The sequence below is a fragment of the Morone saxatilis genome, unplaced genomic scaffold (genome assembly GCF_004916995.1).
Source record: "Morone saxatilis isolate NCDOM2014 unplaced genomic scaffold, NCSU_SB_2.0 Contig16, whole genome shotgun sequence".
Lineage (NCBI taxonomy): Eukaryota > Metazoa > Chordata > Actinopteri > Moronidae > Morone > Morone saxatilis.
The window spans coordinates 17,928,834-17,942,248 of NW_023339718.1; the positions used below are offsets into that span (position 1 = coordinate 17,928,834).

Below are 13,415 nucleotides of genomic sequence, written 5' to 3' on the forward strand. Positions count from 1 at the left end.
GGGGGGGGGGGGGGTTAGAAAGAAGCAGGCAGAGAGATGAGGGGAGGGGAGGGGGGTGATTGCATAGGAGAAACAGCAGATGGAGAGTGACTGGGAGAGAGTTAGAAGGGAAAAAAAAAATGGAAATAATGAGAAGTAAAATAAGAGAATAAGAGGGTGGGTGGTGGGGGTTGGTGTGGAAATAGGTAGAGGTTGAGTCCCCCCCTCTTTAATCTGTGCTGAATCAATACCCCACTGTAACAGCAGCTCTCAATCCCAGTCACTTGCCTCGCTGCCACCCTGCATGCTGCCACAAAGGGCCAAGTCACGTCATGTGACGACCTCTTTCACACAAGGCTCAGGGACTGGAAAGGAGATCATATTCAAGGAGAGGAGGAGGTGGGGGTGGGGATGAGGGGGCATGCAGGCTAAAGGTGAACGTTCCAGTGAGATCAGTAGGAACTGAACATCTTAGTCATTTTACCTATTTTGTAATTCAAGCTGCTCCATCTTAAAGAAATATCATGTTGAATAGAAGAAATGTTGTGCTCGTAGTAGTTGATGTTCTGTTCTTCATTTTGCTTATGCTTTGAGTAAAAACCCTTTCACAGAGCAGGTCAAGTTTGTTTTCCTGACAGAATTCAGTGTTGCAAAGAAGACATTCAATTTGCTGAAACACTGAAATTTGAACTGCGGAATTTGAAAAATAACAATGATTCAAGTGAGCAGCTCTTTTATTTACACAGCTAATATTTTATTGGACAATCGAAGAAGAATATAGTCGTTAGTTCTATAGTCGTGTAGTATATAGTACTATTCTACTTACGCAAGACTTGCAACGTATGTTCTTCCTCATTACATTAAGTACAATGTTTCAAGTTTCGGAATTGGCTCTTAGTCAGTTATGAGAAAAAGGCATGGCTGTAGTTGAAATGTTGCTATAGATGTATAGTAACATATGGTGAAGTCATCTATTTAAAGGGGGGAAGCCAAAATCCTCTACAGACCCTCATTTATTGTCCTGTTTTCCTGTAGATGCACAAATGTGAGAGGCTCCAGATTCTCATATGTCTGTTTTGGCCTCAGAAATGATTCATAGTTTTTTGCTATACAACTACAAAGCAGATACCAATGAATTTATAAGCTTTAACTGTCGCTAAAAAGAGCTGACTAACAGGGATGGCGCATGTTTTGAGGAGTCTTAAACTTGACTGTAATCTCCTGCTCTGTTGTTGACGTGCTGATCGGTGAACAACCGAGTCAAGCGGCAGATGAGGTGAAATACGGTCTCGTCTCGTGCAGCCTTCAGTCAGTTGCTTCATCTGACCTATAATAACCCCTACCCTCCCTCTCACACTCTAGTTATGTCTCACATTCGTGCCTCTTTTTTTACATCCATCTCTTTCGGCCGTTTCCCTCCCTCTTCTTCCTTTTCCCTTTCCTTCCATCTCCCTCGATAATTTCTCATCCTGCTCTCCTTCTCCTCCTCTTGTTCTAGCCATCTCCACATCTTTCATCTGTCCTTCTTTTCAGTTTCACCCCTTCCTTTCGCTACCTCTACATTAGATCGGACTCTGCGCTTCAGGTGACCTCTGGGTGACAAAACCCATCACCCTCTTTTTTTGCCTCTCCTTCCCACTTGTCCTTTTTTGTCAGTCCAGATTTCAATCCACACTGCTCTTTTATCTCACCTCTGTGTGTTTATCAGCCCTTCTCCTCCCCCTGATATCTGCCATCTGTGTCCACTACGTCTTTACCTTCTCCAGCCATCATCCTCTTTCAATTAATTCCCTTTTTAATCACTTTAAATCTCCCCCATCACCATGAATTCCTCCTGTCTTCTGGAAATATTAGCACATTTTATTCAACATACATTTCTCACTCAGGTCACTCGCATACTTACACAACTTATTACTGGTTGTATGGTTACAATTTTTCCCTTTTTTTAATCCCCTCTTCTTGATAATATTTTCTCTTTTCCTGTTCTCTGACTTCCTCTCTCTCCCTTCTCTGGCGATCCATCACCCCTCACCATCTGGACCCCCGTTCTTCTCTCTCCATTTCTCTTTGTCTACCTGCTGATTCCAGTCTCAGCGAGTCGAGGCCAATCTGAGGACGTCTGCGCTCAGCAGAAAAAGATGATGTCATCTCTTTCAGTGCCGGCGGGCAGGACCGGCACTATCACACGGCACAGAAACTGTGGTTTACACGATGCCGCCTCTTTTCAAGACAGGCAGCGGAAGTTATGCAGAGCTGTCGACACAGTGTGTGCCACCTCAGCCTCTTACGTGTAAGATATTTTAGTTTGACTTTAATCCACAACTGACAATGAGCTGCAATTGTTTTAAAGCAGGAATGTATGAGTTAAAACAGCGTGATGACAATATCATTGTCAAAGTCATTCTTTAAAAGATAAATGATACGAGAAGCAATTAATGAAGAGTTAGGTAGAGAGAATTTCTTTTCTTCTTAAGTTAAATTTACATAGGTAGACACAGGATACAATGACCTGCCTTTTGTGCATAAGAACAAATTTAGTTTAACTCAAGGGCCTGTAACCCCTGTTTTTACATGAGTGAAGCATCTCAGCAAGGATGAGGCAGGCTTATTGTCACCATACTCCATCAGCAGGAGAATTAAATCTGTCTCCTCAGCTAGCACCATGTTTGCTATCACTAATTGTAGTGTGTCTTTTTTTGGCTTTTCGCTATTGACAGTACAGTAGAGAGACACAGGAAAGGCAGGGGAGAGAGATGGCATGACATGTAGGAAATGGCCTCGGGCTGGACTTGAATCCAGGCTGCCCAGTGAGCTACTTTGGCGCAATATTAAGAAAGTTTGGTGAGACAAGCTTGAGAAAAGAAGTTTAGCAAAACTGAGATTGGGAATCTATTTTCAGCTGCATGGACCTAGCTAGTAGCTAGTTTGTGCTACCTGGCTTGGCGGTCGTTAGTTTGCTTAGTTAGCAAACAGTGGCGTGCCTGATGTACAGCGACAGCCACAGCAAAGCCTGGCCTATTGTGAAAAGTAGGCTGACAAACATGGCCTGTGCTACTATCTGTTGAACACAGTGTTTTGTAGCCTCTTCTGTCTCTTTCCTGACTGCCTGTCTAGCTGTTCCTTTTTCAGGCCTCTAAAAATGATTTATATTAAACAAAAAAGAAAAGAACTCGTTGGTTACAACATACAACCAGTGACAAGTAAACAGTGCTCCATTTTAAGGGGTCACACGTCAAAAAGGTTGGGAACCACTGATATAGAGGCTTCTGGGGACAATGCTGAGAGTGTTTGAAAGCGAACTGACAAAAGGAAAAGTACATTAGCCCAGAAATGCAAAGTACAATTATTTTTCTTTTTTATTCACTGTCTCACGCTGGAATTTGAGAGCTTCTGTTTTATGGGGACCTTTTTTACTTGCAGCGTGTTTATGTATGTTTATTTTCAACCCTCAAATTTTAAAAAGGTGTACACTGGAATTGTAGCACTTTCAGCTGGAGTGCATCTTACGGCTCCTTTGGACGTCTCTGTGATTGCAAGTCATGAGTGACTATGACCGTAAGACTAGAAGACATTTCCAGTAGTGTGCGAAAACAGATTAAGGAGACTTATGGTCAACAAAAAACCTTACAGTTCTGGAGCGTCAGTGGTTCACGCTCTGGTCAACGGCAGTATAAGCACATTTTCTTTGCTCATGTTCTCTCATGTCTGGGTTTAAGACCTGACAGCAGAAGGGAGTCACAATTACACACACACACACACACCACAACACACCACACACACACCAAACTATTACTAGTTACTAGAGTGGTTTCCATGACAACTAGAGCAGGGAGGGTGAGAGAGAAAAAGAGACAGAGAAAGACAGAGAGAGAGAATTCCACCCCCTTCAACTCAGAACATTGAGTCAGATCTGAGAATGATGTATTATCAAGCGCAAGAGACGAAGAAATAAAGGAGAGGGCAGAGGGAGGGGAGTGGTAATGTGAAGCGTAGTACAAGAGGAGAAAACAAAAGGATTGAAGTCAATGAGAGAAAAGACAGCAGAGACACAGTGATCCGTTGCAGAGACGGGGCCGAAACTGGAGAGCAGAGACAAAGAGCCAGAAAGAGGTAAAGACCAAAAGATGGGCCGACGGGAAGAAAAACAAATATCAACTAGGTGGGAAATTCGAGATTTGAAAGAGATTTGAGATTTGGAAGTCCATAAAGGTGCTTTTATACAGCGTTTTAAAACATCAATTTGTTTGAAAATGGATCCACATGACACTTCTTAAGCATGGAGACATTACAGTGCATCACTTCCAGACTCAACGTTCAACTGGCACCTTTACAGACAGGTTTTAACAGAGAGAGAAAAAAAGCCCCTTCTGTGCCCTGGTATTCTGCTATGGTGTAAATATAACACTCTGAGAAAGATTCTGGTTTCTGCAAGTTTTTTGATTATTTGGCTTTTAAAGCAACACAATTTCTAAAGGGAATGTTCATTATGCTGAAACCCTTAAAGCACATGTTAGAGGATCTCAAAAAGATTTTAAAAATTAGAAAAGCAGAAAGAGTTTTGTTAAACTTACCAGTGAGGCGGATTTTATAGTGGCAAAGCGGCCTTGGTTCTTGTAGTTTTGGGCCTGACTGCTCTTATCAGAGGAGGCCGGCCTCAGCCCTGCCCGAGGGTCCCTGTGGATCCCATCGTCCCAGGTGTACTGATGATCCTGTGTGTAATACACACAAACAGACAGCATGGAGAAATGTAAACAGAGTACAAGTCATTGATTTAGTCACAGAGTTGACTTCTTGGCACTCAAGTGAACAAGGTGTTAAAATGAAGGTGAAAAGGGCGCTGTGCTGCAGGACACTGGACGGATTTTAATTCCCTAAAACTGCCAGTGTTTAAACATCTTTCTTTGAATTTTTAAATGATAAAATTCCCCACTGATTTAAGGCATACAACATCCAAATTTCAAAAGGAATCTTCATTAATGCTAAAACTGTGTCAACTGTAACCTTGCAAAATGATGAAATGTCAACACTCAATCCCCTCCCCATTAGAAACTGACTGAACATTTTCAGGAGTCCAGGGACCAAAGAGTTGACTCATGTGAAGAGGGAACTTCATCAGCATCTGAAAACAGTGTGTCACTTTCATTTGTTCTCAGCTCAGCCCCTGAACTTAAAAAAACACATTGGCGGTCTATTCATAAAGTGACATCCTTATTCATGCACTGTCAAAATACAAAGAACAGATGAAGAAAGAGAATGACAGAGCACTGACAGCCCTCTCTTCACAGATTTTAAGTCATATGAGATATTCAGTGAGAATGTCAGGCATTGTGTTGACCTGTGTCTACTGTGTATGTGCCTGTGTGCAGGAGAGACAGAGCTGTAAGTTTAAAAAAAAAAAAAATTGGTGGGGAGTGTTTGCCGCTTGTTGACATGTGTACACAGCCTTTGTTCTCAGAGTGTGAACGGTGTTGGTGATGAACTTGAAGTGATCTGCCAAACAGTGAGGACTGTGTCGATGGTTTCCATGGTTTCAAGGGAGGGGAGGGGCATGCAGTTACTCATTACTACACTTGAAAACAGTAAGAGAAAAACAGAGGGTGTTTGCATGGAGCCATATGTGATTGTACTAGTAACATAGCATTTGGTGATTATGTGTGCAGTCTTGGATTTCTAAGAATCTTAGAACATACATGTACATGGCAATTTGGAAAAAGTGTTTACTACTGTGAGAGTACGACTAGTGATCAATAATAGGATTGAAAGGTTAAAAGTTTTTCTAGTCTAATTAGGTTTTAGCTTCACCGAGGAGGATTTACTTTAGCTGGTGTTTATTTGTTTGTCTCTGTATTAGGACGACATCTCAAAAACCTGAATGGAAATCAAAGGATTTTGGTGGACACACAGGCCCTTGTGTGCATGTCCAACAGGTGGATGGGTTTTGACAGCCTCCCAGCATGAACTAAATACTCCATTTATAATGCAGGACTTTACATGTATGGAATCATCATGAGTGATGACTCTGTGCTGTGCCTAAGCGTTCATCCTGATTGTTAAATCACTACATGTCTTAACACATAGCTTTCATAGCTAGTTAAGACAAGTCTTTGTGTTTGGCTGAAATAATGTCATGTCTTCTTAGAAAAGATGCCTAAAAAATGTCAACTTTAATATTGGTAATAGTGTTAACTTATGTCAAGTTTAAAATACATTTAGATGAACACATTGAGAAGAGGTAGTGTCAATGAAGAGGATCTCATCAAACAAACGATTTTGGGAACCACTGAGAACTGCAGCTCACACTGTTTTCTAGTTTCCAGCTCTGGTTTGATGTGACTGTTAATGACTCACCACCTCCCTCCCACCATCCAAACTTCACCCTTGAACTTTACCTTCTTGGTGTGCGGGGAGGATTCCAGGGTGCTGCTGTAGTCCTGGGGGTGCATCATGGTCATGTCGGAGCAGCTGTCGTCCACCTCCTGCATGCTGTTCACGCTGCTGCTCTGGCTGCCCGTGCTGACTGAGGTGCTGGGGATGGAGTGGTTGCTGCCCAGGCTGTTCATCTTACAGCTGGCCGCCTCGCTGTCCTGCAAGTGATCATCCACACACGTATAATTATAAACAAATGCTTCCACAAATGAAACGTCAAACAGTGAAATTATACACAGATGGAAATACAATATACAATATACACAGGCCTCTCCAACAGTCACCTCAATACAGAGAAAATAACTAATGACCTCTAGATTGTATTAGAGTAAAAGTAATGCTAAATTGCCTATTAACCTCAAATTGTTGACATGTTTATGAGATGTCTTTAGATTAGACAACCATATCGTGTGTGTACATGATAAAAAGAATCAATTTGCATAGCTTTTAAGGGCAGCGGACAACTCTGCAGTAACAGGCTACATTAGGATGTTAAAATCAGCCTCTGTATCTTCCCCTGAAACCACAAAACGAGGTTTAGGACTGCAACTTTTCTAAGTAAAGCCTTCAGCAGCATCTTGTTGCAGCAAGGTCTGGTGGCTGCTCTGCTTCACGTGGTGTAGGATGACAGTACTATGGTTGGTGGCGATCCGTGCCTGTTCATGCAGCCTCAGGCCAGGTCAGCTAAGGGACATTTCATCTCAATGTCAGGCTGCCGTGGCTGCAGGAGGAAAAGCTCCTGTGCCATGAGCTTTATTTCTGTGTTCTATCCAACATTATTAGAAGTGAAAAAACAGCAGTTAAGAAGGCCGCTTTGGACAAAAGTACAGTATCTGGTTGCTCCATCTTTGAGTGCCTTCTTGGGGTTTCATTAACATCACCCCCGACAAACTATTCTGTCACCCTTTGTACTGTGAATCTGAGTTCCAAAAGTCCCTCACTACCGTACAATGTAAGTGCTAAATTACAATAAGAAATTGATACACTGCAGTAGAGTTGAAAAGATAAGTTGATTAATTATCATTAATTATCAACATTTTTCAAGCAAAAATGTAAAAGATTTACTGATTTTTTTTCTGTTTAATAACACTATAAACTGAATATATTTGGGGTTGGGACAGTTGGAACTGAGAAAGATATTTGAAAAAGTCAGCTTGAGTTCCACAAAATTGTGATGGGCATTTGTCAATATCTTCATTAATCGATTATTAGAAAATAATCATTTAGAAAATAATGTGCAGATTAATTGATAATAAAAATGATCATTAGTTGCAGCCCTACATTGCTTCATGTAGCATGTGCATGCCTAGTTATTTTTCATTTCTATCAACTATTGTCTCAGCTGGCTCGATTAATATTTCTGCTGCTGTTCCCTGTTAGGCACACTCTGTGGACTTCTACAAACTCTGTGATAGCAAAATGGAATTGAATGTCGTTTTCCACAAAACTCATAAACAAATAAAACACTGATAACAGACTTTTCTTTGAGGTGCAAGTTATAGAACTGTGAACAGAACAGAAGGTCAACTGGTTTTATGTTTTCAACCCCTTGTTCTCCACTTGCCTCCTTTGATTGTTACTCTTGACAAACTTTGTAATTTCTATATTATTTCTTTTTGCACTGAGATTCTGTCCAATCAACTCCCCCTTATATTTTACATGAAACTTTCCCTCCTCCCTTTCCCACCTCCTCCTCCTCCTGGCTCTCTCCCATGGGCCCGTTGTGTTTCTCCTGGTAGAGGATCTTCTTCATCTTGCGGTACTGCAGATTGTCCAGCTCACGCACCGCATCCTTGGTCCTCTGGATGAGGTCGATGAGAATGCGCGGCGAGCGTTCCCGACGCACAAAATCATGCTGGACACAGAAGAAGAGGGAGAATGTGAGATTAGTTGGTTCTAAAAGATAGAAGAGGGGACAATTGGTTTAGAAATATTTAATCAAATTTATGTCTTAACTTCGGCTTTCATAACATACAATTCATGGATGTTAAATTGTTATTTGTGGTAATGCGGATGCCTTTTTTTGTCAAAATAGCAGAATATCAAGTTTTCACCTGAAAATATTTGTTACAGAATACAATTTAAAGTATTAATGGCAAACAAACATTTATTTAGGAAATGAAGTCAAACAAAAAAGTGGTACTGGTAAATTGTATTTAAAGGACATCTACTTATACACTTCTAGTGTATTATTTCAATGAGCACCTCAATTGTAACCATCACTAGAGGGCGCCTGTAGGTTGCTCAGCTCATCTTGGGAGTCCCAGCACTCACTACATCCTCTAGTACACTTAACACATGGGATCTGTGCAAGATTGTGCATTAAATTGATTTTCATAAATACTCCTAATCCTTTTCATTCCAATAAAAAGCAAAACTGTATTTGTCTTGGCAACAAGTTAATGACAGTTTCTACTAATCTATATCAAGAAACAAAAACAACCATTGAGTAATATGTTGATAAAGGAGGTTTTAGCTTTGTAATCTGGATTTTTTTTGTATACACACTGGATATGAGCAACCTACAGTTTCTTACCAAAAGAAAGCCAATCTCTACAACATTAAATTACACATAAAGTCAAATTTATTTTTATAAAAATATGATTATTTATGAATATTTTCTAAGTTTTACACTAAACTGACAGCTGAATCTCATTTAGAGCACATGTATAAACTGTGGCCCCTTCTGCTGTGCGCAACCAACATTTCTGTAATTTGGTGGAGGTTGGGATAATATGGATTTATTTAATTTATTTTGTGTTACATAATCCGCAGGTCATAGTGGGTGGGTATGGCTGGTGGGAGTAGACTTAGAATGAGTTGATGAAGATGAATGCGGTTGTGTTTTTATTTATTTTTTTAATGTAAGTATGTTTTGGCAATTAATTGCACTGAAATTGAGATGAAAATAAAAATAAAGCAAAAATACATCTTCTCTCCTCTGCGCTTCCACCCACTTATTCACCCACCACACACTCATATTCACACCTCCTCTCAGTCACTCTCATTCATAAAATATGCGCTTATATTGCTGAAATGTATGCAACCTCAGAGTACAGGACTAAAATATATATACTGTATTGAAGAAAAAACTACTTTATTTTTAGGTCTATTTCCAGCTCTCTTTCTCCACACTTCCTCTCCATGTGACAGATGCTGGTGTAATGGGTTAGTCAGGACACAGGGGAGTGACATCATGCTCTCAAAATAGAGATGAGAGTGATTTGTCCCGTTTTCTGACGGACCTCCACCAGAATGTGGGTGGTTGGCCGCCCCCGTCCCATCGACCAGCGACAAATGATCTCCATGATTCTTCCTCATTATAAGGTTAGTGTTAAGAAGAAGCGACAGCAGTTTTACAGCAGCTTCAGTCCCTTGCCTGCATGTAAACTGTAGTCAGTAGTACTAATCCATCCTCAGAGATTTACTCTGTTAGGTATAATCAATTTGTGATGTTAAATGCATTTAATAGCATATTATTATGAACTTTATGGTATACCCACTTTGCTTCAGTCCATCTCAATTACGTCTACTGCAATTATAATAGCAGCAGTGACGATCCCTGGAGAGCAAGACTAATACGCTCGATGTATTAAAAGGAACGCTTTGGGAAATACACTCAACTCTCTTTTTGAGTTAGATGAGAAGATTGACACAACGCTTATATTTGTTCAGTAAATATATAGCTGGACCCAGCATTCAGTTAGCTTAGCTTAGCATAAAGACTGGAAACAAGGAGAAACCACTAGCCTGGCTCTGTCCTAAGATAACAAACTCCACCAACCAGAACTTCTAAAGCTCACTAATTAACACATTATCTGTTTTTGTTTAATTTGTATAAAAAGTAAAGTGTAAAAAATGACATTTGCTGTTTTACAAATGATTTTTTCACTAGCTGTTTCCAGTCTTTGTGCTAAACTAAAATAAGCTGAGCGGTTTCCGGGGAAACAAGCTACATATTTACTGTACAGATAGCGTAAATCCTCTCATCTGACTCTCGGCAAGAAAGCAAAAAATTAAATCGCCAACAATTTTGATAATGGATTAAATGCTTTAGTCTTTTATCAAGGAAAAATGCCAAACATTCAATGGTTCCAGCTTTCAAAATGTGAGAATTTGCTGCTTTCCTGTTTTATATCATTGTATGGTGAATTATCTTTTGGTTTGGACAGTTGGTCGGGCAAAAAAATCAAAATGAACGCATCCTTTTGTGCCCTGGGAAACTGCTGTTGTATCTGAAATATACGCTGAAATATCTTTCATTTTCTAGTTAATTCATGGGATTACATAGACATACACCAACAACACCCACAACTATGTTTTACTGTTTAAGAGTGTATTTTTTTGCTTAAACAGTGAGTGCTTATGGGAGGAGGTCACTGAAAGGTTATTATTTCATTATGTATATAATTACAATTACTCTGAATGTGGTACACAGGAAGAGTGTTTTTAACCTGAAGCCAGAACACTGATAGCTCAAGGCCCCCAGATTAGTGACCTGATTTCCCCTTTAAAGAGCTTGGAGGGGCGTGTGTATACATGTGTGTGTGTGTGTGTGCACTGAGAGAAAGTGTGTGTGTGAGTGTCTGAGAAGAGAAAGTGGGGTATTAATCATAAGCTAACACCCCACCCCCCAAGCCCTTCACTATAAAGCAGCCCCTTCGACACTGATCCAAAGTCTGTTTGGTACTTATCCCTCTTTAATGGTTTTTCGGCCAGGATTTGGGTCAGGGGTGTTGGGAAGAGTGAATTCCAGTTTATATGCCGATCCTATCCAGATGACAGAGCCTCCTCATTTAACTGCTACCTAACCTCCCATCCTTCCCTTCATCCACCCCACAGTGAGGCAGGTGTGAAACCTCCTGCTCGTGCTCCCACACTGTTGAGCATGATCACCAAGAACATAAAACTCTTAGTGGGTGAATAGGATTACCTGTTAGTCACACAAACAAAAAGATCAACTCCTAAATTACAGGGAAACACAACGAACATACACAGCCTTGTAAGTTCATTGCTTTTGTAGGGCATTTTTCGCCTTTTATTTGACGGATGACAGTGGAGAGTGACAGGAGGAGAGGGAGGGAAGGTGCCATGTGACGACGTCATCTAAATTTAATTTAGCATTAAGGTTCATTACTGACCTTAGAAATACAAGTTTGACAAAATATTACTTTTAATTACTTTTTTTCCAAAACTTTCGAAAAGGTTAAACTAGGTGGACCGTGTGATAAGAATTATTTGTAAAAATGGGTTGTATAAAAAGTTAAGTTGGTCTAGGGTTTACTGCACCAACCATGAACCCTAACATCCCAGTTTCATGGCCAGCAAGTGACTTCAGTTGGATGTCCTTCACCATCTCTCTCTTCACTAATTTCTTGTCATCTCTCTACAGTCTATCAATAAAGGCATAAAATGCCCCCCAAAAAACTCATAATTGAATAATATTATGAGGGAAATCCCTGAATGCTTCTTATTTTTGCCAGTTTTCTGGCATACAAAAAACAAAAGGAAAAAGAAAAACACTGAATAATTGCATATATAACGAGCAGAATCAGCATTTAAAACCCCATACCAGTTGGAACATAATCAAAGGACTGATGTGAAAGCAGAAAATACACACAGTCCTATAGAGTCCTTAAGGACCATGGCTACAAGGCGAGGCACAGGAAGTAGAGTTAAAACAAAGAAAAAAAGAGGAAGCATAAGCCCTTCTCAGTGGGGTACTTGATTTCTGTGCTTGAAGAAGACACTATGTACAGTATATGCTTGCGTATTAGGGAGTCGTGGGTGGGTGGGAATGACTCATCCGCATGGCTCAGGGACTGACTGAGACAGGAAGTGAGGTCACAAGCTGGAGGGATTACAGAGGAAGCCCACTCACTCGTAGCAGCTCCCCTGATGAGGGTCTGTCCTGAGGAATTTTCAGTAGGCAGTAGTCGACAAAGCTCCGGAAGGGGTCAGACCTGGGTAAAGAGGACAGTGAGATGGAGGTCTATGATTCCCTTTCTCATGTAAAACATATTTAAAAAAAGGATAATTTAAGCAGAAATAGAAGTGACAAAATACAATGATGAGGCTGCCTTCAGCATACCTACTGTATTTAGTGTCAATGAATGTTTAACGTGATGAGTAATCTTCTTCTGTTGTGCTGTGTTTATCATATCAATGAATTAAACGAGAGCAAGCCTATGTAATCTCTTATATGAGATGTAAACCCTATATGAACCATATATGGATTATGTAAATATGTGGAGCAATAAAAATATAGGCCACTGGAGCTGTGGAACACCGTGATCTAACAATATGTACCATGATAACACTGTATATGTAACGCTGTGTGTTTGGGTTGCAGCTATTGGTCGTTGAGATAAAGTAGCATGTGGTGCTATTTAAGATTTTGAAAGTGCATATCCTTATATACACTGTGGTCATAGTGTCAGTAAGTACACCTATCCACCAGCTAGTTCCTCTTCAACCTTTCTATCTTACATTCTCTGTGGTTCGCCAAGGTCCATGAGTGCATTTGTATGTCATGCCAGTGTGTGTACAATGTGGCCTTGTGTATGTGTACTGAAGTTACACTATAGAGCTGATGTCTCTACTCGTCTCATCTGGCGGGATGTTGCTAACGCCTCAGGCCGCTGGAGCACCTCCAAAAATACCACAACCCTGCGCCGCCCCACACACAATCACTGGCCTCGGCATGATGCTACAAACCAACAGTAATTTTACAACAGGCGCTCATCCATGCACTCTCACAGGCAGCAAATTCTAGCTTAATGCTCTGTGTCAGAGCCCACGACACGTGTTCTCTTTTCAGGTGTAAAAATGTATTTTAATTGAAAGCTTGGGAGAGACAGAAAGTCCACTGATGCCTTCAGGCACCAAAGGCAGGCAGAGAGCAAGATTCAGTTTGTAGAAATGCAAAAGATTCAGAGTCTTGCAAAATATGACAAGGAGCAAACACTGACATGACTCTGCATGCTTAGGACTACACACACACACACACA

The 13,415-nt window shown here is 40.7% G+C and overlaps 1 protein-coding gene across 1 annotated transcript in view; it reads right to left on the reverse strand.

Annotated features, from left to right (window-relative positions):
* Positions 1–13,415, reverse strand: part of taok3a (TAO kinase 3a) — a gene marked incomplete in the record, with an annotated part of 64,551 nt that overhangs the window by 11,702 nt on the left and 39,434 nt on the right. The window contains 2 exon segments of the mRNA XM_035657848.1: positions 8,145–8,260; positions 12,287–12,368. Coding sequence (XP_035513741.1) covers positions 8,145–8,260; positions 12,287–12,368 — 198 coding nt within the window.